General features: G+C 60.2%; 1 protein-coding gene across 11 annotated transcripts in view; it reads left to right on the top strand.

Moving 5' to 3' along the window:
• The window catches only part of GSE1 (Gse1 coiled-coil protein), a 499,199-nt gene that overhangs the window by 466,980 nt on the left and 6,763 nt on the right, over positions 1-25,456 (top strand). For 9 of the 11 annotated variants that reach the window (XM_024233179.3, XM_024233178.3, XM_054534228.2 and 6 more), the window contains 11 exons: positions 7,059-7,258; positions 13,210-13,382; positions 13,730-13,927; positions 14,638-14,829; positions 15,253-15,563; positions 16,177-16,504; positions 20,011-20,630; positions 21,856-21,968; positions 22,219-22,489; positions 23,896-24,009; positions 24,856-25,227. In XM_024233179.3, coding sequence (XP_024088947.2) covers positions 7,059-7,258; positions 13,210-13,382; positions 13,730-13,927; positions 14,638-14,829; positions 15,253-15,563; positions 16,177-16,504; positions 20,011-20,630; positions 21,856-21,968; positions 22,219-22,489; positions 23,896-24,009; positions 24,856-25,227 — 2,892 coding nt within the window. Of the gene's footprint in view, positions 1-7,036; positions 7,259-13,209; positions 13,383-13,729; positions 13,928-14,637; positions 14,830-15,252; positions 15,564-16,176; positions 16,505-20,010; positions 20,631-21,855; positions 21,969-22,218; positions 22,490-23,895; positions 24,010-24,855; positions 25,228-25,456 lie in introns of all 11 variants that reach the window. The other 2 variants (XM_063717396.1, XM_054534226.2) reach the window with 2 other exon arrangements.

Consider the following 25,456-nt stretch of genomic DNA (forward strand, 5'->3'; position numbering starts at 1 on the left):
GGGCAGGGTGGAGGAGCCCAGTACTTGGCGTGTCAGCCGATGGGGGCCTGTCCTGGGATAATGGAGGCAAGGCCTCCCCTAGCCACTTGGATATAAGGGTGATTTTTTCCGGTTTCCGCTGATGCACCCTCTGCCTCCCCGCAGCCCCTGTATCCCTTTCTTCCTCCTCACCCTAATGCCCCACCTCCCTCAGGGTACCTGTCTCAGCTCCTTTGGCCTCACACGGACTCTCCCGGCTCCATCCGGCTCCCAGGGTCCAGCATCTAAGCTCACGCTGTTCAGCACATAATCGGCCCCGGCAAAACGCATCTCAAGCTAGAAACCCACACCTCCCATTGTCAGCGTGGGTTTGATGACTGGCACATGTGATGGTAGGGTGGGCGTGGGAGCCCGCCACTGGCCGACGCCCCCCCGCCCTTTTGCAGCCTTGTGGGTGGATGCAGGCCGCAGGTTGGGAGAGCCCTGTCCCGGGAGCCTTGTAGGGCGGCTGCTGCTACTTCGTCTCCTGCTTCTCCCTGGAACGCAGGGGGTCGCGGCGTGACTTCAGCCTTGCGCTGTGGTGTGCCTGCTGTCCCGTGTACCAGGGCTGCGGTGACTCCAGAAGTTTTCCCAGCCTGTTGTTGTCACTTGTGCGATGGGGACTTCACCTTCCAGACCCACACGATTCCCAGTGGGTGGGGGGCTGACTGGCTCTTTCCTTTGAGGTCTGCTGTTCCCGTTCCACTGGGTGGATTTCAAGGAAAGTGGCTGGGGTGACTCAGCTCCTGTCCCACTTGCCTGCTCACTGGCTGGCGGCTCCCATGGGCCTCCTGGGCCAAGGTGCTGGACCCCCTCTGGCCGGGCTCCTTTCCATGTCCATGTCGCCACAAGTCCGCCCATGGCTGGGTTCCCAGGCTTTGGATGGAAACAGGTCGGTAGGCAAGGGTAGAGACTGGAGGAGCAGCCCTGGCAGACACAGGTTCTGTGGACCTGCCCCGCCTTCCCTCCAGCTGTTCCAGCCCACACCGGCCGAGGGCCCAGCTGGCATCGCCGTTGGCGTGTCTGCTCCAGAGTCATGGCACGTGGCACACCAAGGCTCCTGCTGAGTGGACTCTGCCCAGAGCTTTTCAAGGTTGAGCTGGGAGCTGAGCGTGATGCTGCATGCCTATAGTCCTAGCTACTCGGAGGCTGAGGTGGGAGGATCACTTGAGCCCTGGAGGTTGAGGCTGCAGTGAGTCATGATCACACCGCTGCACTCCTGCTGTCTCTAAAAATATTTTTTAATTAAAAAGAAAATTTTAAACACTAACTTGGGGACAGAACAGATGACAGGAAGAGCCTCCAGGTTAGCAGACACACAGGGTCCCCTGGGTTCCCACCCTGGCCGGCACTTGCCCCTGCATGGTTGAAAGCAGGGGGGCAGAGTGCAGCTGGGGACCCTCCTTCTAAGGGGCTGAGACAGGGGTCTGTCGCTCACCCATCTGTTCAAGCTGCCCCTCACCTGTGTCTCCATCGGCAGCATGGGCTAAGCATGGGCTGTGGACACCGGAGCCGTCCCCTGGGGCTCTGGCCCTGCTAAGCTCTGGGCAGCTCCTGGCCATGGCATCTCACAAAGACGTTCCAGCGACCCTCTTTAGGGAAGCACGTCCGATAGTCACCGTTCTGTTCCCTCCGCCGTTCCCCTGAGTAGTTGCAGCGGGGCCGGGCTCTGGGGTGGGTGGGGGCTGTGCAGAACAGCAGCTGGGGAATGCCTGTGCTGAGCTCGGCTGGGGAGTCTTTACCTCTCAGAGTGCCCTGCCCTCCCCTCCCCTTTCCTTCCATGCTCGCTGCTGGCCTGGCCAGGGCCTGTGGCTTTGGGGCCTGACCACGGTGAGGCCACGCCCGCCTCGGTCTACAGTGTGCTGGAGAGTGGTCCTGCGGCCTGGCCCCCAAGTACCTCTTAAAGACCGATGACTCTTTACGGGGTGCCGGTGGTTTTTGCCTGGCAGGGTGGGCCTGAGCCTGGGTGACTGGCAGGTGCTGCTGTGGCGCTGCAGTCCTGTTTTCGCCCTCAATACACTCCCTGGCTGACTTTGGGGTGTCAGCTGTTAATTACATCTGCCCGTGGGCCTCAGCGCTAATCTTTGAGGTCAGACAGCAGAGGTGACGCGGACACGGGCTGCCTCTTGTCGTCTCCAATCCGGATCCGTTTCATTGACTAACTCCTGGCTGAATACCGCCAGTTAATTACAGCAATCACAGACCTTCCTGCTCCAGCCACGCGGTGAGAATGAGGGTTCGAGGGCCAGGTGCCAGCCTCGCTAATGGGCCTGGCGTTGTGGGGGCATCGATCGAGGCTGAGCTGGCTGGTCTGATGAGTAGCACCCCCCAGCAGGGATTAGGCCTCTGAGTGTCAATGGCCTCCCCTGGCCCCAGGCAAGACCCTGCCCCAGAGAAGCTCCCCACCCCTCATCCACCCCTCTTACTTCCTCACCCACCCCTCTTACTTCCTCACCCACCCCTCTTACTTCCTCACTCACTGGTGCTTAGAAACGAGGCTCATTCAGAGACTCTGGAGTGGCGGTTGCCTTGGTCATGGTGAGGGGTCTCTCTGGGAGGTGGGGTTCAGAGGGTTGGGGCAGCATGGGGTCTGGAGCCAGGCAGCTCCGGGTCTCTGTGCATCCCCTTATGGCATGGGCTATAAGGTTCTCCCCATTTGTAGAGTTGGGGTACAGAGAAGTCTCTGAGGTTCCTGGGGCTTGGCACATGGTGGGGCTCGGAAGCTCCTGCTCCCAGCTCCCCACTCTCCGGTCCCCAGGGAGGACCCAGAGCCCACCTGGCCATTGGCCCCAACTTTTCCCCTGGGCAGCAGGAGCCCGGATCATGAGCTCTCGGCAGCCTCTGCCTGGGTGGGGTGGCGGCTCTTGGTGTGTTGGTTTTATTTCCTTTTTCAGATCCAGAGCACAAATGTCCACATTTCCCCCACTCACAGCTACTGGAATCTAGACGGGAACACCCTGGGTTTGGGCCGGGTGCACAGGAGGGCTTCCCATGAAGAAGGGTGGTGAGGCAGGCACAGTTACTCATGCCTGTAATCCCAGCACTGTGGGCAACTGAGGCGGGAGGATCACTTGAGCCCAGGAGTTTGAGACCATCCTGGGCACCATAGCGAGACCCTGTCTCTACCAAAAACAAACAAACAAACAAAAAACTAGCCGGGCCTGGTGGCACGTGCCTTTAGTCCCGGCTCCTCAGGAGGCTGAGGTGGGAGGATCACTTGAACCCAGGAGGTTGAGGCTACAGTGAGCTGTGATTGCACCACTGCACTCCAGCCCAGCCTGGGCAACAGAGTGAGATCCTGTCTCAAAAAAAAAAAAAAAAAAAAAAAAAGAGTGGTGGGTACAGTACTGTTGACAGCGGCCACAAGGTGGGCCCAGCCTGTATGCCACCAGCTGAGGGACGGACCAGTAAGGAGTGGGTGGACAGAGGCACACAGTGGACTGTCACTTAGCCACGGGAAGGAGAGGTTCTCTTAGTTGCTGCAATGTGGATGAGCCGTGAAAACACGGCTCCCAGTGAGAGGAGCCAGACAAGAAGGGCCACACGGTGGGATTCCCTTGATGTGAAGTCTCCGGAACAGGCCCCCTCCATAGAGGCGGACAGCCGATGCGTGTGGGGCCTGGGGCGAGGGGAGTGGCTGCTCATGGGTAGGGGGTTCCTTTTGGGGTGACGGAAATGCTCTGAAATGGATTGTGGTGATGGTCGCGCAACTCTGGACGTGCTAGAACCGTGGGGCCGTGCGCTGGGGGTGAGTTACGCGGGATGGAATCTCAGCTCGGTGAAGTTGTAACAACTGAAACCCAAGAGCCATGGAGGTTCCATGGAACCTTTTTTACAGGAAGATCCTTTCCCTAGTTTTTGTTTTTTTCCCCCAAAAACTTAAAGTGAACTTTTTCTCAAAATCTAAATACGTACAGAAAAGCACCTAGACCGCCAGTGTCCAGAACGAACCCACAGATCAGGAGGGCTGAGGCCTGTTCTCCTGTCCCCACCCTATGCCCCCGAGGTGAGGGGCGTGGTGCCCCACCCTGCAGCCAGCGTTTCCCTTCCTCGGGTGGATCTAGTAGCCCGCCGGCACCAGTGTCCAGTCCCAGGGGTTGGCTTGGTGGAGTTCTCGGGGTGTGGGCAGTGGCTGGCTAGTCCATCTGGGGGTCTGGGGGTGGGTCTCGCCTCAAGGGCAGCAGCTCTCAGCCTCATTCCCCACCTGGGCCAGATCCTGGTGGGTGGGAGCGTGATGAGGTGGGGGCCTTGCCTTGGGCAGTTCAGGGGCTGCTGGGGAGAATGTGAATGTGCCTCAGGGCTGCTCCGGGGCGTGGCCGATCTGGCTAGACTGAGTGTCTGCTGTGGGGCTGCCCTGTCCAGTTGTACAGGCTGCACACAAGCCCAGGAAACCACATTAAAGAGGCCCAGATAGCGTTCTGCAGGAGGCAACGGACTGTGCCCTGGGGATGGGGCAGCTGCCCCACCCCGAGGGAGCACCTTTTGGAGAGCAAAGCTCTGTTTTCCACATTGGGATGCCTGTGGGGCTCTGCCTCCTGGTCACGCCACTGAGGCCACTTTGGCTGCCTGAGGCCTCTGGGCACCCCCTGTAGGCAGCAGTTTTCTTTGGTGAATGTGCGTGTGCCCACTGCAGACACAGTGAAGGGGAGATGAGGCAGCTTCTGCCCCCGGAACCAAGGCCAGGTCTGAACAGAAGTCGGGCAGCATGCCGGGAGCTGATGGGCTGGAGTTCTCCTTCTGGAAAAGGCATCTAACCCCTGCTTCTATCATGCCCCGGGCTGCAGGTGCCTCCCAAGTGGGGCTTTTGCAAACAGAAGGTGCCCAATTGTACCGCACCTCCTCAGACGGCAGCATCTGTCCCCATGGGCCCAAGTGTGAGCTTGCACAGCCGCTGTGACACGGGGTCTGGGTGCCTGGACGCACAGTGCTGCTGGTGGGTGGACATGCGCCTGCTCCTGCTGGAACCTGCCCCAGGGGACACTGTGCTGTGATACCATAGAATCCAGGGACACCTCTGTGGCCTGCCTTGTTGGGGACCTTGGCCTGTGCTGAACACCAGTTGGGTGCTGTGTGTGGCTCTTGGGGGCGGAGATCTGCCCTGGGCCTGTGTCAGGGAAGGGGCTTAGGGAGGGTGAGCCGGACACTGACCTGTGTACAAGTCCACAACTGTGTGAGCGGCACGAGGTCTCCCCCTCGCAGGCTGCAGGCCAGCCGGAATCGGGGGTGTGAGTGTGCAGCCGTGCACCCCCTGGGCCTCGTCAGGCTGGGCAGGGCTCTTGACCCCCAAGCAGCAGAGCTTCTGGAGCCCCAGGCCCAGGCCTCACTGGCAGTCCCAGCTTTGGGGAGCTGCTGTGGCCTCAGTCACGGGGACTTGACCCCCACAACAAGGGGGTGGGGGCTCTGGAAGCGAGGCTGGTGCCTGCTTGGGGACAGGAGGACTCTTGGAGCAGGTGCCTTTGGACATCCTCACCCATACCCCTTCCACCACACACACTTGGTCCCCTTCTGACCTGGGTGGGAGGGAGACAACAGAGGGGAGCCCTGGTCTGAGAAGGCAGTTTTGCTCCATGATGGAGGAAGCCCCCTCCCTTAGGGCTTGGGAACACTCCTCCCCGTCCTCCCCCATCCTCCCCCGTCCAAACCCCTGCTGCACCTGCAGATGGGCCGGGGCGGCCCTGCCCGTCCGTGCCCCCTGCCCTTGGGGTATCCTCTTGGCTGTAGCCACCAGTCACCCAGGCCGGAAGCCCTCCTGCCTGCCCTGCACCCTCCCCTTGCTACCAGCGGAGCTGCAGCCACCCATTCTCCATCCCTCTGGTGTCTTGGGGGCTGAGGGGTTCTTTCCGAGGCGACGGGCGAGTTCTGGGGTAGGTTGTGGTGGTGGTTGTAAACAGCGAACCTAGGCAAACCTCCTGATGTGTACCCTTAAAGATAGTGAATTATATCTTGGTTTCTGAAATTTAAAAATAAGTGGATCTTTTAAAGAAACTGCCCCAGGGTTACCATGGGTCACCCTGAATGGCTGCCATTTGGGCTTCCTCAGCCACCACCGCACTGCGTCCCTGCTTGGCTGGGCCCTGTAGAGGGGTGCTGACCACTTCTTTTTTTGTTTTGAGACGAAGTCTCGTTCTGTCACCAGGCTGGAGTGTAGCAGCGTGATCTCTGCTCACCACAACCTCCGCCTCCCGGGTTCAAGCGATTCTCCTGCCTCCGCCTCCCGAGTAGCTGGGACTACAGGCGCCCACCACCACGCCCGGCTAATATTTGTATCTTTAGTAAAGACAGGGTTTCACCATGTTGGCCAGGATGGTCTCGATCTCCTGATCTCGTGATCCGCCCGCCTCGGCCTCCCAAAGTGCTGGGATTACAGGTGTGAGCCACTGCGACCGGCCAGTGCTGACCACTTCTTATGTTTGTTCCCTGCCGCGCTCCAGCCCCATGTGTCCCCTGCTTGACAGGAGCCCCCGGAGGGGGCACCTTTTCCTGTGAGCCCCCAAGCACATGGGGGCTCCCTGGGAAGACTCAGAGGCTTGGGGTCTCTGCTGCTCACATGTGGAGCTGCCTCTCGGTGGGGCAGGGTGCGTGGCCCAGCTGGCCGGTGTGTCCTGGGATGTCCACAGGCCCCTGGCTCACGACACCTCCTAGAAATACATGTGTTCTCTAACTCTGGGGCTCCATGTCTGTTCCGGAAGGTACTGCTTTCGTCTCTCACTCAGGGACGTCAGGCACTGGTCCTGCCCGCCCTGCCCAGGCTCCTTCTGTCTGGTGGCGGTGGGCGGCCCTGGGCACCAGAGCATCTGTGCTTCGTGCCACGTGAGCAGGGCCCGTGGGGCAAAGGGATAGGGAGTGCCCGGGGTAGACTGAGCTGCTGACCCGATCGGGCCTCAGGACCTGTCTTGGGTGGGGGCCCACGAGGCTGGTAGACCTGGAGCTCTGGGGCCTCACTTGGGGCAGGGGGGCAGCTGGAGCCCAGGTCCCCAGCTGGCACTTGCTAGTGGCTGTCACCGCGGCTCCCACTCAGGCCACCATCTTCTCCTCCACAGGGTCCTCACTGAGCAGCGAGTCGTCCCCTGTGTCCTCTCCGGCCACCAACCACAGCTCCCCCGCCAGCACACCCAAGCGCGTGCCCATGGGCCCTATCATCGTCCCCCCTGGGGGCCACAGCGTGCCCAGCACACCCCCCGTGGTGACCATCGCTCCAACCAAAACCGTCAATGGCGTCTGGAGGAGTGAGAGCCGGCAGGTGAGTGGGGCCGGGCAGGGAGCCCAGCGTCCTCTTAAGTGGGGAGGCTGGATTCAGGCATCCGTTGGGGGCTCTGGAGCTTTCGAGGTTGAGTTTACATTCCAAAGACACCCCCTCCCCCACCCCGAGTTTCCCTCTCCTTCTCTGCAACGTGAGGGTGACAGCGGCACCCTCCTGGAGGCCCTGTGCAGGTGAGTACCTCGGCCCACGCATCAGTCTGTCAGAAGAAACCACCCGCTGGGGGTGTCCCGTTATTTTCTCCTGTTCTGGAGGCCACAAGTTCACAATCTGGGGGCCGGCAGGGCTGGTTTCCCCAGAGGCCTCTCCCGGGTTGCTGGTGGCTGCCTTTTCCCTGGGTCGTCTGTGGTGTCTCCGTGTCTGGGTCCTGATCTCCTCGTCTCATAAGGACACCAGTCAGTTGGTTTAGCGTCCACCCTAACGTCCTTCTTCTCATTTAGTCACCTCTTTAAAGACCGTGTCTCCAAATGCAGTTCCGTTCTGAGGCCCTGGGCATCGGGGCTCTAACACGGGATATGGGCGGGGGTGGCAGTCCAGTTCAAGCTGTGACACCGTCGAGCCGTAAAGTGGTGTTTGCTGAACACCCAGCAGACTCGCTGTGACTTGTCATAGTCTGTGAACTGAACAAAGAATTGAGGTAGGAAAGATTCCAGCCCAGACGCTGTCAGAACAAGACATCTGGTGGGTTTTGTGTTTCTGTCTTACTTTTGGGGCTCCCAGCGGAGGCCCCTCCCCGTTCTCAGGGCTCCTTATGTCTGTGGGCCCCTCGCTCTGCACTGGGGCCTGCCTGTGTGGAAGGAGCTGGCACTGGGAGCTGCTCCTCTGCCCCTGCCTGGGGCCTGCGCGCCCTCAGGTGGCTACCTGCAGCTCTCCCGGCCCCCCACCCCTGGCGCGCAGCCTGGAGTGGGCGCTTCCTAATTAAGAGCGATTCTCAGGGGCTGCTGTCACCTGGACTTTTCTGCTGCGTTCCCAGAGGGACAGCCCCACTTGGAAATACTAATTAAACCACAAAGAAGGTGGGGAGGAGGGGAGAGTGGCTCTTCCCTGCAGCAACCTCTCCCCCAGGGGGGACATGGGTATTGGAGCCACCTGGTCATCATCAGGGCCTGTCTGTCCTCTATCCCCAGAGGTGTGGGAAGGGAGCCAGCCTCAGTCCACAGGTGACAGTCCCGGGGCAGGCCCTGATCCAGGGTCGCAGTGGGGATCCCTGGGAGCTCCGGACTGGGACCCCCAGGGCCTGACGTTGCCTCTGCTTCCTTTCACGCTTTCCCTGGCTGAGGGGACAAACCTGCCCGGGGTCCTCACCTTGCTGGACCTCCTCTGCCCCCGAAGCCTCTCTTAGTTTCACTCATCCTCATGTGAGGTCTGGAGCCGGAGGGGCAGGGCGTGGCCTGGAGGGTGGACCCTGGCCAGAAGGGCCTCCATACCCCACAGGGCTTGCAGCAGCCCAAGGCGGCCCTGGTCCTGGTTTGAGGGAGGATGAGGGAGTTGTTACCAGCTCCGCTGCCTCCAGAGGCCACCCCCCAGGGCCAGCCTTGACCCCAGGGGCCCTGAATCACCTGACTCAAATAGCTGAGGCTCCTTGCGCCCCACTGGTGGGGCCTGGCTGTTGGTGCCACCGCCCGCAGCTCACGGGAGGCCGCTTCCCTGCCCCAGCCTGGACCAGGAGCCTCTACCAGCCAGGACCCTGCACCCAGCCACTGCCTTGACCCCGACCAGGGCTCCTGGCCTAGACCCGGGACGCCTTGAGGGGATTGCAGCGCCTTTCCTGGCGATGACTCCGTCTGAGCTGGTCCCTCCTTGGAGGGTCCTTACTGCCTCGGAAACATTGAGCAACCCCAGAGCAGAGCAGGGGCGCGACAGATCCGCTCCAGCAGTTTACCACCGCGGCGCTTAATGGAACACGGTGCCACCAGGGAAGGTGTGGGGCCGGGAGCTGGATTAGCAGGTGATGTACGGCTCCTCGCTCGGGCACAGAGGCTCAGCGGGGAATTTAATCCTCTCGTAGCGGGGAGGCGGAGAGAGGATTCCCCTCTCACCCCGCCCAAAGCTGTGGCAATGAGGCGTTAGGGGTCTCCGAGGCTGCAGATGCAGGCGGGAGTTGCCGGGCCGGAGGCTTTTCGGCCCCTTCTCGGGGTCACCCCTCTCTCCCAGGTAGTTGGAGCTGCGAGAGGAGAAATGAGATGAAAAAGCCTATTTTAAAGCTAACAGGGCATGTCCTGCCTGTCTGACTATGGAACCCTTGGGCTAATCACCGGAGAATGACGGATTTGCCTCCTCCCCCTCCCCCTCCGCCCCTCCTCCCCCTCCCCCTCCGCCCCTCCTCCCCCTCCGCCCCTCCTCCCCCTCCGCCTTTTTTCTTTCATCGTTGCAGCTGCGGCTGCAGCCGCTGCTCAGAAATGAAAAGCTGCCCACAGATGCGCCCTGATGCGTCTGTCTGTGGAGACGGCAGTGAGACCCCGGCTGCTGCTATCGGGGTGCCTCTGGGGTAGCTGCCGAGCCTGCTGGGCCTTGCCTGGGTGGGGGGCAGCCCTGTGCCTCACTCCAGGCCCCGCTGACCTAGTTCCCAGGTGTCTGTGCCAGGGTTGGCCGGGCGCCAGCCAGACGGAAGCCACAGACGTGTGGGTCTGGCTCGCCGGGCCCCTGCCCCGCCTGCTGGCTGCCCCCCAGCCTCCCGGACTCCCTATTTGTCCTCAGCCAGGCCAGGAAGGTGCCATCTGGCCTGCGAGCAGGGCTTTGTCCTCGGCTGAGGGGAGAAGGGGTTCAAGGGCCATGTCTGGGCCGGGGACAGGCCCCTCCTTGTGGCGGGGCGGCTGGGGCCCCGTGCTCTGCCGTTTGACCCAGCCCATGGCTCGGGCAGCATGCGGAGGAGGGCGGCAGGCCTGGGCTGTCGGCAGCTTCTCCCTGGGTGCTGTCCTCAGGTCGAGGTCTGTCCTCCAGCCCTCCTCTGACTCTGGTCACCCAGGGTTGGGTGATGATTGAACCCCCTGGCTGTCGTCTCCCTCCTGCCCTGGAGGCCTCACCACCAGCCTGGGAGGGTGAGTCCAGGTCCCCTGGGTGCCTGAGCAGGCAAGGCCCCTGTTCTGGGCATCCAGAGACCCAGTAGCTTTGGGCCTGGTGTTCATTGGGGTGCCACCTGGATGCTGGGGGGCCAGGGGCCACTCCGTCTCGTTCAGTCCATCCCAGACCCTAGGAACAGGGTGTCTCCTTTCTCGTGCTCCGCTCCTCAGATGTTTGGCCCTATGCCAGGTAGGGTAGGGGCGTGAGGCAGGATCTAGAAGCCCAGCCTGGAAATGGCCTCACGGGGCTGGGGTAGGTGGGCAAGCCTGGCAACGCACCTGCCATGTCCGGGCCCCCACCCTGCTGGTGCGTCCCCCGCCTGCCCGTTCATAGCCATCAACTCCGCTGCCCTCTGAGCAGATGCCGTGACGGGCACATGCCACTGATGTGTGCACGAGGAACGACAGGATGGCCAGGTCTCCCAAGGTCAGGTTGGCCCCTTGGCCACTCCTCCACTACCCCGGTTGCTGACACCGGCTGGAGACCCCAAGGCCAGGCGCTGGCCCCTCAATAGGAAGTTCCCGGCCCCACTCAGGGCGTCAGTGCCCGTGTGTACCTCCCACCCTCGAGACCAGCACCCTGGAAAGGCAGGTCAGAGGTCATGAACCCAGGAGGACCCTACAGAGAAGGGGGGCCGGGGCTCAGCCCACGGGAAGGGAGCAGATGCTGCCTCTCATTGAAGATTCCAGGCGGCGGCGGCGGCGGCGGCTCCTCCGATTAATCCTCGCTGACTGTCTCCTGGAGGGTGGAGAGTGGGGAGGCGCCGGCTGGGGCTGCCTGCACTGCCTCTGCGCGGTGCCATGTGCTGCTGCCGGGTCACCGTCTGCCGCCATGAAGATGGATGGCCCAGGAAGAGGGGCTGGCGGGTCAGGGACACAGGCATGGCCCCTGGGAGACAGATGCTTCTCCACGGTGGGGCAGGTCTCAGAGCCCCTGGGCCATCATTCCTGCTGATCTTGTGGGGAGACGGCCACGGCCTCCTTGGTTTTTGGGGGTTTGGCATTTCGTGGCTCAGGGAGGCAGAGCGGGTCTGGTGCTCTTCAGGAGCACTGCCTGCTGATCAGCAGTCGTTACCTGACATGGCCACATGGAACGTGAGGAAGGGCTGGGTTCCCGTGGCTCTGCATCCCTGGGAAGCTCAGAGGGGCCAGCGTGGCCATGGCTCTCAGACACCCCCAGGTCACGGTAGGCCTGGGCAGTGCTGTCCCCACATGGGGAAGATGCTGGGGCTGAGAGCGGCTGCCCCAGTGACAGAGTGACGCTTGGGTTGGCAGCCATCCAGAGTCCAGAGCACAGCCCCCATCTGGGCCGCCCTGAGGCTCGCTCCGGCTCCCTCCTCCTCCTCCTCCTCCTCCTCCTCTTGCTCCTCCCTCCTCCTCCTCCTCTTGCTCCTCCCTCCTCCTCCTCCTCTTGCTCCTCCCTCCTCCTCCTCTTGCTCCTCCCTCCTCCTCCTCTTGCTCCTCCCTCCTCCTCCTCTTGCTCCTCCCTCCTCCTCTTGCTCCTCCCTCCTCCTCCTCTTGCTCCTCCCTCCTCCTCCTCTTGCTCCTCCCTCCTCCTCCTCTTGCTCCTCCCTCCTCCTCCTCTTGCTCCTCCCTCCTCCTCCTCTTGCTCCTCCCTCCTCCTCCTCTTGCTCCTCCCTCCTCCTCCTCCTCCTCCCTCTCCCTCCTCCTCCTCCCTCCTCCTCCTCCTCCTCCTCCCTCCTCCTCCTCCCTCCTCCTCCTCCTCCTCCTCCCTCCTCCTCCTCCTCCTCCTCCTCCCTCCTCCTCCTCCTCCTCCTCCTCCTCCCTCCTCCTCCTCCCTCCTCCTCCTCCTCCTCCTCCTCCTCCCTCCTCCTCCTCCTCCTCCTCCCTCCTCCTCCTCCTCCCTCCTCCTCCTCCTCCCTCCTCCTCCTCCCTCCTCCTCCTCCTCCTCTTGCTCCTCCTCTTCCTCCTCCTCAGTCACACGAATAACAGGAACAAGCAAGGCCTTTTCACGCTCTGGTTTCTCCGGGCTGGACCCCGTGTGGATGGGTGTGCCGGGCAGCCTCTGCGTGGCTAGGGGTGGCACGGCCTATCCTTGAACTTGGCAAGGACCTCAGCCCGGAAGGTGGGCTTTGGGCCACTGCCTCCTCCTGCTTTGTGCCTGGAGCAGACCCCTCATCTGAGTCCTCTGGGCCACTTCCCAGCTACACCCAGGTCCACTGTCTGTCCAGGAGCCTGGGACAGGCGAGCTGTCGCCTTCCCTGCCCCGCCGTGTGTGTGAAGGCCGGTACCCCAGCTGGCCAGTCAGGGCCCAGCTGCTGCCTGTTCTGGTGGGCTCCAGGGCCAGGGCCACCCGAGGAAGTGGTTGGGGGCAGACCAGCACCTTCAGCCCGGGGGCAGTGCCAGCTTCCTTTGGCCCCTGCCCTCCATGTGGGCACCGGGGCCAGGACATCTGAGGCCAGGTGGGCAGCTGTCAGCGCAGTTGACGTCTTGGCTACATCATGGTACTCGCTTCACGGCGTGCTGGGTGCCAACAGTGTCTGCTTCCCCGGGTGTGTGTCTGGTGTGACCTTCGGATGTCCACACCAGGAGGGGGTGGAGGCAGGAGCCCCTGCCACCCCGCATCCTTCACGTGGCACATTGTGGTTCTGGGGGGTTCTAGTTCTTCTGCTGGACTGAGGAGGCCCAGGGAGGGAGACGGATCCCGAGACCTGTGGGAGCCACATCCCCTTCCTTACGGTTCTGCTTCCTACACCACATGCACCATGTTTTGTGTAGAAAGCCTTAGGAAAGGATGTTTCTAGAACATGAACTAAACCTAGCGCCTTCCTATGAGTCAGGAGACCTGGCTGTGTCCTGTGGGCAGTGGCCTATACCAGGCTCCCGCCATGACTGGATGCTCTCCTCCTGCAGGATGCCGGCTCCAGGAGCAGCAGTGGAGGTCGGGAGCGCCTCCTTGTGGAGCCCCCGCTCCCTCAGGAGAAGGCAGGGGGCCCAGCCATCCCCTCGCACCTGCTCAGCACCCCCTACCCCTTCGGCCTCTCCCCCAGCTCAGTCGTGCAGGATTCCCGCTTCCCGCCACTCAAGTAAGTTGGTCGGCGGGGACTTCAGTGAGGCGGCCAGGTGGGGACACAGTGCTCAGGGTCTGGGTCCCCAGGCAGCCTGCGGTCTGCACAGATGAGGCTGTGCCTGCCAGATGGTGGTCGGCCGCTCAGCCCTGGGGATTGCAGCCCCGTCTGTGCCCCTTCACGCTGAGGTGGCAGTGGCAGCTCGCTCCCCCCGCTGCTTGAGCCCCGTCCTCGTTCGGGGTGCCAGGAGTGTGGGTGTGCCGACTGAGCGCCAGGGGTGATGCAGGGAGGTTAGCCGTCCCCCCACGCAGGAGCAGGTCTCCACTCACCTGTCCCCGCCTTGCCCCCCCTATCCCCGCCTGCAGCCTCCAGCGGCCTGTGCACCACGTGGTGCCCCCCAGCACCGTGACTGAGGACTACCTGAGAAGCTTCCGGCCCTACCACACCACCGACGACCTCCGCATGTCCTCACTGCCTCCCCTCGGCCTGGACCCGGCCACTGCTGCGGCTTACTACCATCCCAGCTACCTGGCCCCACACCCCTTCCCCCACCCGGCCTTCAGGTGAGGCGCCCCCACGCGCCCTCTCGTCTAGGTGCTGGTCTGTTCCTGGCAAGACGGAACCTGGTGGGGAAGGTGTTTCTTACGACCTGGGAGCCAGGCTCCCAGGGGAGGGTCTAGAGTAGCCCCTGAAATCGTCCCCAGCTTTGAGCCCAAATTCAGCCCTGATGGCCCATTAGGGGTCCCCTCCTGGTAGGCAGTCCCCCTTGGTGACTGCGTTGTCATCCCTGGCTCCTGCCCTTCTCACAGGGGGGTCCACTGACAGCAAGTCACTGTTAAGAGAGCAAGGCTTTGCCCGTGGGAGAGGCGATGCTTTGCCGTGTAGCAGGAAACCCCGGAGGCACTGTGGCCTGGCCTGGGTCCATGGAGAAGCTCTGCCCATCCTAGTCACGACACGGACCACCCCACGTCAGGGCAGCCCAGCGTGCTGGCCAGCCTTGGAAGGGCCTGGGCACCTGACCACTCTGTGCTGGTCTGGCTGAGCTGAGGGGGGTGGCAGGCGGCGCCCTGGAACCCCAAGCTGTCGGCACCTAGCAGCCTCCGGCATCAAGGGGCTTTGGGGCTAGCAGCAGGCATGGTCTGCATCCCCAGCCATTTTGTCACATTCCCCACGCTCAGGCAGGTGTGTGTACCTGGCTGAGACACACCTGTCAACCGGGCTGGGTCTTCCCCTTGGTTTATGTGCTGCTCACAGCCCTGTCTTCTCTGCACAGGATGGACGACTCCTACTGCCTGTCTGCCCTGAGGTCCCCATTCTACCCCATCCCCACCCCCAGCTCCCTGCCCCCACTGCACCCATCAGCGATGCACCTCCACCTCTCTGGGGTCCGCTACCCCCCCGAGCTCTCCCACTCATCCCTAGCAGCGCTGCACTCGGAGCGCATGTCTGGCCTCAGTGCAGAGAGGTAAGTGCGTCTCGAGCCGAGGAGCCCCTCTGCCCTCCCTGTCCCTTGATGGCAGCCGGGCAGAAAGCCTGGGCTGGAACCTGACTGGACTCCTTGGCCATGCCTATTCTCACAGTTTGTCCACCTGCCAAATGGGACAATGATCGTTCAGGCTCTGCTCTGAAATAGCGCCTGTCTCGGTAGCCGTGGTCTCCTGCAGTAAGCCTGCAGGCCGAGGAGCTCTCGGGTGTGCTTGGGCATTTTGTAAGCCGCTTCGATTGTGTGGACCTTAAGTTCTTCCTGCGCCAGTGAAACCCTGCTCACCTCCCGTCACTATTCGGATTAGCGCCCTGGCTCGTTCCTGGTTATGCTTTTTAAGGGCCTGCCCCAGGTCCCTCTCGTTCCTGGTGCAGCAGAGCCCCCAACTCTTTCCACGTGCTGCAGGCTGCAGATGGACGAGGAGCTAAGGCGGGAGAGGGAGCGCGAGCGTGAGCGTGAGGCTGACCGCGAGCGGGAGAAGGAACGTGAGCGTGAACGCGAGAAGGAGCGCGAGCAAGAGAAGGAGCGTGAGCGTGAGAAGGAGCGCGAGCGTGAGCTGGAGCGCCAGCGGGAGCAGCGGGCCCGGGAGAAGGAGCTGCTGGCCGCCACGGCCCTGGAGCCCACCTTCCTGCCTGTGGCCGAGCTGCATGGGCGGCGTGTCCATGCCACTGAGGAGCGAGGCAAGCCCTCGGAGCAGCTGACCCCAACCCGAGCAGGTACCTGGGCGTGGGTGGGCTGTGCTGGGCAAGGTCTCAGCCACCCGTGGGGAGGAGCCCTGAATCGCAGCACCTGCCGGTTGCTGTGGTGTAAATGTTCCCCAGCTGAGTTCACCCTAAAAGCGTGGCGTGGCTGAACACGGAGTAGGGAGCAGAGGCATGTTGGCACACGACGTAGGCACAGTGGGTATAGACGACCCCAGGAGGACAGTTGTGAAATGTAGCCGGGGCATTAGGAAGGCATAAATTTTGAGTGCTTTGTTGATTTTATTTCCCTATAAGTTTATGAAACAATTGTCTGGTAATAATAACCAGCTTTTGTATGTTTCCCGGAAATTTAATAGTCTGCTCTTTGAGCCAGTGTGAGCTGGCTCTGGCACCGCACTGGCTGGGCAAGGGTTGTGCCAGCCAGCCACGGAGCATTTCGTTCCAGGGACAAGACATGCTTCTTGAAAGCTCCCATAGGGCCCCTTTTGAATATCTTGGTTCTGGCTGCGGGAAGAACCCTTTGGAAGGGCTCTGGTTTCTCTGGGCAGTTGGGTGAGAGAGGATGGGGAGGGAGCATGCTGTCCCACGTGGCTGAGATCCTGCTTGACCGCGTTTCTCCCCACAGAGAAGCTGAAGGATGCCGGCCTGCAGACGCCCAAGCCCGTGCAACACCCCTTGCATCCGGTGCCCGCCCCACACCACACGGTGCCCAGCCTCATCTCCAACCATGGCATCTTCTCTCTGCCTAGCAGCAGTGCTGCCACAGCCCTGCTGATCCAGCGCACCAATGAGGAGGAGAAGTGGCTGGCGCGGCAGCGGCGGCTGCGGCAGGAGAAGGAGGACCGGCAGTCTCAGGTGTCGGAGTTCCGGCAGCAGGTGCTGGAGCAGCACCTGGACATGGGCCGGCCCCCGGTGCCGGCGGAGGCAGAGCACAGGCCGGAGAGCACCACCAGGTGAGTGAGCCCCAGGAAGGAAGGAGGGATGAGCCTTCACGTTCCGATTTGTTCAGCGTGTATTGACCACCTCCTGTTTGCCCGACATCCTGCCCCAGCATTTCTGCCTGCCTCTTTCATTTCTGTTCTTCATCTTCACGTTATAATGCCTGTCTTGCCTATGGGGAAGCTGAGACTGAGGAAGAAAATGGATTGCTCAAAGGTATCCCCACCAGTAAGTAAAGAGACCAATCAAGTCCATGTTGAGAGCCAGGGCATTGCACACGCAGCCTGACCTAGTTCCCAGGAGGCCATTCACAGCAGATGAAGAGTGCAAGGTGGAAGCTTTAATTACTAATAATACCTGTTCTCTCCATCTTCCTCTGCTTTTGAGCCTGGACTTCCTTTTTAATAAGGGGACAGCTTTTGATTTTAAGGAAAAAAATGAGTTTTATTGCTTTTGTATTAATAGTAAAACACGTGCCCGTTTTCTAGCCCTTTATGAAAGCATTTCCCAGGAACCTGTGTGGTGGTCCCTCGGACCCCGGCTGCACACACAGGTCTTATGAGCTGGGCCCCAGTGCCCCCAGTCCTCCCTGCTCCTGCCTGCCCTGGGATTCCTGCCTTGGGGCTGTGCTGGTCCCAGGCCCCCACGTCATATACCCCCAGGGCTCACTCTGAAGGGCTGAGCTAAGACCCTCAGCCAGAGTTGGTGGGGATGACCTGCCAGCCTTCCATAGCTCTGCTCCAGGCCCAGCTCAGGGACCTAGGGACACTGCTTCTGTTTCCTGAGCCTCACTTTCCTCAACTGTCCACAAAGGAGGGTGGGTAGGATGATTTCTGAGCATCTTTCCAGCTCTCAAGGCTGTGGTGCCATCCTGGGATAAGAAACCCTTGGGCTCTGGGACAGAAGCGCGTTGCAGTTTAAAATCTGTGCTCCCTTCTGCCTGCCTCCGTTATCCAGTAGGGCAGCGAGGGAATGCACCCCCGCTGATCAGGGATGACTGGGAGTGACTGTCACCAGGCCCGGCACAGCCGAAGTGAGATCCCTTCTGCCTCTCCCAGCCCCCGTCCCTGAGGCCTCTCAGACTCAGCCTTGCCTACTACCCAGAGGACTGAGGGCAGCCAGCTCCTACCTGGCATGGCCTGATAACATCAGGGTGCCCTGATGTTATCCTGTAGGCATCTTCTTCCTCAGGGCTCCCCAGGGCCCCAGCACAGGTGTTGTGACTTTGCCCACCCATGGACTGCTTCCAGCCAGCGTAGCTGTCTTATTAGGACCTGGGGCATGATGGGAAGCAGGGCCTGGCCTGCCCTGGCTGCGATGGTACCCCTGTGGCCGGCTGCACACGTGGCCTTACAGCACTGTGAACTCGGGGGCCTGACAGGGCCCTCATGCTCCATGCTAGAAAACTGTTCAGTGCTTGGTGTGGCGCATGAAATATTTCTTCTCCTGCAGGTTTTATTCCTTTGCTGTTGACTTAAGGACACAGCTTCTTCCTGTGGTTCCCTGTTGTATTCTGCTAAGAGGGACAGCAGCATCGGATTTGTCCCTTGGCCTGGAGTCTGGAATAACTAGGGAGAGCCTTGGTGGCTGTGTTTAAACAGGGCCCCCCAGGCAGGCTAGAGATCCCTGAGCCTGGCCATGTGCCTGCTGTGGCCTCTGCCTCTTCCTTCCCCTCAAGCTTTGCCCAGGGTCACTGTGCAGTATTGGTCCAGACATCCTGTGAGTACATCTCCCTTTAAAAAAAAGAAAGATAGCCAGGCACAGTGACACATGCCTGTAGGCCCAGCTACTCTGGAGGCTGAGATGGGATGATCGCTTGAGCCCGGGAGTTCTCGGCTGTAGTGTGCTATACCCACTGGGTGTCCTAGCTAAGTCCAGCACAAATATGGTGACCTCCTGGGAGCAGGGGACCACCAGGTTGCCTAAGGAGGGGTGAACCAGGGCAGGTTGGAAATGGAGCATGTCAAAACTCCCGCGCTGATCAGTAGTGGGATTGCTCCTGTAAATAGCCACTGCACTCCAGCCTGGGTAACACAGTGAGACCCGTCTCTTAAAAATAAGCTGGAAAAACAATACTAAAAATAGCCCTTTGAGTAGATTAAATCTTGTTTTAATTGCACTGAGGAAACAAGCCATTTAGTGCAACTAAGGGGCAGCTTCTTGTTTAATGGAAGGGTTCTGATGTTAGAAATCCCTTCTTTCCCTCCCTGCCTCAGCAGGCCTTAGCCTGGGTCCTTGAAGACACTTTGAGACCTCTACCACAGGCCACTTGGGGTCGCTGCAGTTGTGACAGGGGCCACTGGGGGGCAGTCTCGGCACAGGCCCCATCCTGACTGGGAGGATCTTCATTTCACAGTGGGTTTGGCTCTGGCTGGGCAGACACTAGAAGGTTGTCTTGTGGCTGCCTGCGGGGACGGAGGCGTACTGCCCTGTGAAGGTGGCCAGCCTGCCCTGTGTCATGTGTCCCTACAAGGCACAGCAGGAGGAGAGGGTGCTGGTGGCAGGGCCACAGCCCAGTATATAGAGTGGGTTTCCCCATGGAAAGTGAGGATGAACGCTTGCCCTTAGGGGAATTCACACAAGCAGGTGGGAAAATCGACCGAAACTGGATCTGTCCCGGGTCCGAGAGGGTCTCTGCCTTCCCTAGCAGCTTAGGCTAGGAGCCTCCCCGTCCTCTTGGAGCAGCCTGCACACACCTACCGTGGGTGTTGGAGGGCCGGGCGCGGTGGCTCACTCCTGTAATCCCAGGACTTTGGGAGGCCAAGGCAGGTGGATCACTTGAGGTCAGGAATTCGAGACCAGCCTGGCCAACATGGTGAAACCCTATCTCTACTAAATAGGAAAAATTAGTAGCTGGGCGTGGTGGTGCACGCCTATAATCCCAGCTACTCGGGAGGCTGAAGCTGGAGAACCGCTTGAACCTGGTAGGCAGAGGTTGCAGTGAGCCGAGCTTGCCCCACTGCACTCCTGCCTGGGTGACAGAGTGAGTCTTTTTTTTTTTTTTTTTTTTTTTTTTGAGACAGAGTCTCGCTCTGTCACCTAGGCTGGAGTGCAATGGCACAGTCTCAGCTCACTGCAACCTCTGCCTCCTGGGTTCAAGCAATTCTCCTGCCTCAGCCTCTGGAGTAGCTGGGATTACAGGCGCCTGCCACCATGCCTGGCTAATTTTTGTATTTTTAGTAGAGATGGGGTTTCACCATGTTGGCCAGGCTGGTCTCGAACTGCTGACCTCGTGATTCACCCTTCTTGGCCTCCCAAAGTGCTGGGATTACAGGCATGAGCCACTGCGCCCGGCCAAGTCTTTAAAGAAAAGAAAGAAAAAGGAAAATAGAAAATGAAAGACAGAAACGATGATCCTTGGGGTGGAGCGTGTGCCCCCTCCCTGCAGCCCCACTGGCACTGGCTCTCTAAGGGGCTGTGTGCCATCTGTGTCATCTTAGGAGCAGCAGGCAGCCAGGGAAGCCTGTGGGTGGCTGAAGGGTCTTTTCTCCCTGACTGACGGGTTGGTTTCACTCCCTAGGCCAGGACTAAACCGTCACGAGCCAGGTGGCCGCGACCCTCCGCAGCACTTTGGGGGGCCACCACCTCTGATTTCACCCAAGCCCCAGCTCCATGCTGCACCCACGGCCCTCTGGAACCCCGTGTCCCTGATGGACAACACCTTGGAGATGCGGCGGGCCGAGAGCCACTCTCTGCACAGCCACCCGGCTGCATTTGAGCCCTGCCGCCAGGCAGCCGTGCCGCTGGTGAAAGTGGAGCGGGTCTTCTGCCCGGAGAAAGCAGACGAGGGGCCACGGAAGCGTGAGCCTGCCCCTCTGGACAAGTACCAGCCACCTCCGCCGCCACCACGAGAGGGAGGGAGCCTGGAGCACCAGCCCTTTCCGCCCGGGCCTGGGCCTTTCCTGGCTGAGCTCGAGAAGTCCACCCAGACCATCCTGGGCCAGCAGCGGGCCTCCCTCCCACAGGCGGCCACCTTCGGGGAGCTCAGCGGACCCCTGAAGCCTGGCTCGCCCTACCGGCCCCCAGCGCCACGGGCACCCGACCCTGCCTACATCTATGATGAGTTCCTGCAGCAGCGCCGGAGGCTGGTCAGCAAGCTGGACCTGGAGGAGCGCAGGCGGCGGGAGGCCCAGGAGAAAGGTCTGCGTCCCCGCAGGCCCCGACCTGCTCAGGGAGAGCCGCACAGTGGGGACGGGGAGCCTGCATGCCAGCCACCTGCCTCTCTCTCCGTCCACTCCTGCTTTCTGCCTGGGGTAGTCCCAGGCCCCAGGTGGCAAGTGCACTGGCTTCTGTGTAGCAGCATGACACCCTTGTAGGGGAGGTAGACCCTAGTCCCCGTGCCTGTCCTGCCTCGATGCAAATTGTCCCAAAAAGCCAAATCAAAGCCCGCCTGTAAAGATAGTTCCGCAGACAAGCACGATGAATAAGTGATGAGCAGAGGCTAATAAGATAGTTTTAAATATTAATAGTGCAGTGTAACAGGAGAGCCGGCCTGGGCTCAGCGGGGGCTCCACATACAGGGCTGCTGCCACCAGCTGCAGCAGGTGGGCCAGGGGGTGAGGACGCGGCAGCTGGCACTGCCCCGGATCAGGGTAGGAGGTCAGGCACTTCATTCTTATTTCTGCTTGGGGCGGGGAGTCCTCAGCCAGCAGCTCCCTGAGTTCTGCAGAGAGCCGGGAAGAGCCACCGAGCAGGCCAGGCTGTGAGGAGGGGAGCAGGGCCTCCAGCCCAGTTTCCTTCCTGGTGCTGAACACTCAGGTCCTGTCCAGTGCTGAGCTCAGCCTCCTCTTCACTGGAAGCTGGGACACAGGCAGTCTTCCTGGTTGTTGGTCTAGGCTGGATGGAGGGCCCAGCCAAGTTTCTCTCCCCTACTCACTTTGTAAAGGAGGAGGGAGATACCCCAGCAACCCTGGGCAGGGGCTCTGCTATTGTTCTCTGTGCCTTAGAGAGCTCAGGCCTGTGTGTGCCTGTCCCCTCCCAGGAGATGGACTCAGATGGCCACAGCATGGGGGAGTGCGTGTGCACAAGCAGCCCTGTGTTGCCGTGGACACAGCCCCAGGCCTGTGTGATTAATGGTTCCCTGCCAGGGGGAGGAGGGAGGTCTTGTCAGCCCAGGGGACCACCCAGCCACTTGGAGGCCACTGGGAGCCATGGATCCCAGGGAAGCCTGGTGTCTGCGGTCCTGCAAAGGCCCAGGACTGGGTTAATGTTGGTTTCCACCTGGGTTGAAAGGAACTGGCCTTCAGGGTGTTCAGGTGCCAGCAGGCCTGGCCTGATAGGTGGTCTGCACACGAGTCCCTGCGGGCATGTCCACTGGACAGATGAAGGCTCTTTGTGTGGCTGAATACAAGCGTTTCTCCATCAGGGTACTACTACGACCTCGATGACTCTTACGATGAGAGCGATGAGGAGGAGGTCAGGGCCCACCTCCGTTGCGTGGCCGAGCAGCCGCCCCTCAAACTGGACACGTCCTCTGAGGTACTGGGCTCTCCTCCCCATGGACATGCTCTGGGCTGGGCTCTCGTTCCTAGCGTCCACACCCCGCAGTCCACCCCACTGTTGCTAGGTTCCTCCGAAGTCCTGGCGGGTTCGCCCCACAAAGCTCTTCTGCCGCCAGGCACAGCCAGCTACGGCACACGCTTCGAGGACCCCAGGAGGGGACCCTGGGACAGTGAAAGCATACCACTGCCAGTGGCTTCAAACTCATTTGTTTTCTTTCCCAATCTAGAAGCTAGAGTTTTTGCAACTTTTTGGCTTGACCACCCAACAGCAGAAGGAGGAATTGGTGGCCCAGAAGCGGAGGAAGCGGCGGCGGATGTTGCGAGAGAGAAGCCCATCGCCCCCAACAATTCAGAGCAAGCGGCAGACGCCTTCACCGAGACTGGCGCTGTCTACCCGCTACAGCCCCGACGAGATGAACAACAGTCCCAACTTCGAAGAAAAGAAGAAGTTCCTGACCATCTTCAACCTGACCCACATCAGCGCCGAGAAGAGGAAAGGTAGGGTCTCGCCTGGGTAGGAAGGTGGGGGCTCACTGGGGTGGAAGTGGGTTTCTGAAGCAGCAGGTGGGGGCCGGTGGACTCCAGGCAGGATCTGGGATCACTCAGCCTGAGGCTGCCCCTTTACTCCTCCCGGCTCCCGGGAACAGCCTCTCTGTTCTTACAAGCCCTCCACAGCAGCCTTACCTGGCAGGCTTTGCTCTGAGAGCCCCACCATCTTGACCTGAGGACTACCCTTGTCACTCATCCATCTCCCAGCGCCCGAGAAGGCGCTCTTTGAGCCGAGTGCTCCAGTGACTGCACCAGGCGTGAGGGGAGGTGCCAGGTGTTCCAGGTTTGTCTGCTGCAGGCTTTTCCTCTTGCTGGACCGCTTAGGTGGTCTGCTGGGTGTTGTGTCCTGGTGGCCGGAGGCCTGGGGAAGGGCTGCCAAGCAGGGCAGCACACACTGAGCAGATGGCTTGCCTTGAAAGATGCTTCCAGTTCAGTCTGGCCACACAGGGCCACATTGGGTCAGACGCTCTGAGCTAGAATCCATATAGCAGAAGAAACAACGCAGCTGCAACACCTGCTCAGGGTTTTGGCTTCCTTGGCCTGCAACACAGGCCGGCTTGGTGCCCAGATGTTGACGTTCCTGGCCCTGCCCCTTATGCGTGCCTTCAAGTCCTCATGGAGCCCTGGCCTCTCTGGGAGAAGGTCGAAGGAAAGCAGACTTACTTCTTGGACCTTGAGCAGCTTCAAGGTGTTGATCAGGGTGTAGCCGTTTACTTTCTGCTTTTAACCAGTCAGTAGTTTTCCCTTTCTCTTAGCGGGCTAGTGACGTGTTTGTTGATTGCCAGCCCAGTTCCCTAGATACAAAGCATCTTTTTACCTGAATTTTTGGAGGAAAAAAAATTAAGGGCGATGCAGCCCTTGAGTTTCACAGTCAAGAAGGGCCGGGTGACATCAGGGATCTGCTGCGTGGAACATCGTGGGGTCATCTTTCCCTTTCAGGAAGTGGCAGGAATGGTAGGAGTGGGCGAAGAGAAAGGTACCCTGCCTCAGAGGCCAGGCCTGGGTCTTTGGGGTGTTTCTTTGTGTTGGGGCCACCTTTTCTGACTTGAAATAAGAATACATCCTCACATGTCACCACCGAGGTCCGTGGGCACAGTGATTGACAGAGGCGTAATCACCGCACGGACAGCTGTCTGGAGCGCGTCTAAGACATTGTGTAGTGGATGCTGAGAGCAATCTGGGCTTGCTTTAAGATGGTTGCTTCCTTTCAGCTGGGCCTGCCCCATCACACGTGCTTTTGGTTTTTCGGGCTTTAGTGCTTTGCCTGCCCATCAAGGCTCGGCTAGAATCCCGCTGTCCTTCTCTCCAAAAAATGACGCAACTGGCTGGTTAATCTCAGGCTGCTTTTCTCATAGACAAAGAGAGACTTGTTGAAATGCTCCGTGCCATGAAGCAGAAGGCACTGTCAGCAGCAGTGGCCGACTCCTTGACAAACTCTCCGAGGGACAGTCCTGCCGTCTCCCTGAGTGGTAAGGGAAGGATAGCCCCACCTGGCACCACCCAGGACCATCCCATGGGCTGCCCAGGCTCAGAGGCGACCACTCGAGGTCCTCATCATCGTGAATGTGGCCTCCTGCAGACTGTCTTCTTCCATTCTTGTACCAGCGTACGATTCTTGCACAGTTGTGCCAGTCATTGGGACGGCACGTCAGTTTGAAGGCGGGCTCAGAGTTGAGGGGAGGGTCTGGCTGCTGTGGAGCTCTACGTGGTCGCTATGGCCATAGTAGCCGTTGTCCTTCCGTTATGGCTCAGAGGCTCCCATGAAGGCCAATCCAATGGTACCATCCCAGGAGGGAGGGTGTGCTCCAGCCTTAGTGCCCGCAGCCTGGTCCTGCCACTAGCCTAGCCGCCCTGGCTCTCTTCCTGCATCTTTGTCTTCCTCACTCTGCCCTCTGGGCCCTGCTAGCACCTGCTGCCACACCTTTCCTCCTGTTACATCTTTGGCTGACCTCTGCCCTGTCAAATGTCACAGGGAATCTTTACAGTTCATCCCAGTTCTCGGCTCCTCACACACTCTCTTGTCCAGTCGGACCGAACACCTCCATAATGTCTCCGTGGCTGGGGGCCTTCCTTCCTCTGTGGATCTGTTTCTTCCTTCTTGGGACATCTTTCAAGGATGGACTTGCCACTAAATACCCCACTGTCTTCAGAGAATAGCCATGTGCGCGGTGGTTATTTAAATGTTCCCCGGGTCTTGGTTCTTTGCGCTAGGTCTTTGTTAAGTGTAAGCTCTAGAGACCAGGATCTGCGTGCTGGACACTCAGCCTGTTAACTTGCATTTCTTAATATTTTCCTTCACTTTCTGTCTCTAAAAGAACCAGCCACACAGCAAGCCTCTCTGGATGTGGAGAAGCCGGTTGGTGTTGCTGCTTCTTTGTCTGACATCCCAAAGGCTGCAGAGCCTGGGAAGCTGGAACAGGTCCGGCCCCAGGAGCTGTCGAGAGTCCAGGAGCTAGCTCCTGCCAGCGGGGAGAAGGCCAGGCTGAGCGAGGCCCCTGGAGGCAAAAAGAGCCTGAGCATGCTTCACTACATCCGGGGCGCTGCACCCAAGGACATTCCTGTGCCGCTGTCCCACAGCACCAATGGGAAAAGCAAGCCATGGGAGCCCTTTGTGGCAGAAGAGTTTGCACATCAGTTCCACGAGTCAGTGCTGCAGTCCACCCAGAAGGCCCTGCAGAAGCATAAAGGTAATGAGGCTGCCAGTCCCTGCTCAGCTCTCGGCTGTGGTTGAGGCTGGCCAAAGTCCCTGAGCGCCACAGCTGCTCAGCTGTGGGCACAAGTTTTTATAAACTCCAATCACCAGAAGAAAATAATTTCGTTATTTTGCCAAAACCATGTTTGTTTGTTTTACTCCAAGCTCTAAAACCTGAACTCGTAGGTGAGAAACATTTATTTGTAGGCACCAGCACTGATGCT

Source organism: Pongo abelii, chromosome 18 (genome assembly GCF_028885655.2).
Source record: "Pongo abelii isolate AG06213 chromosome 18, NHGRI_mPonAbe1-v2.0_pri, whole genome shotgun sequence".
Lineage (NCBI taxonomy): Eukaryota > Metazoa > Chordata > Mammalia > Primates > Hominidae > Pongo > Pongo abelii.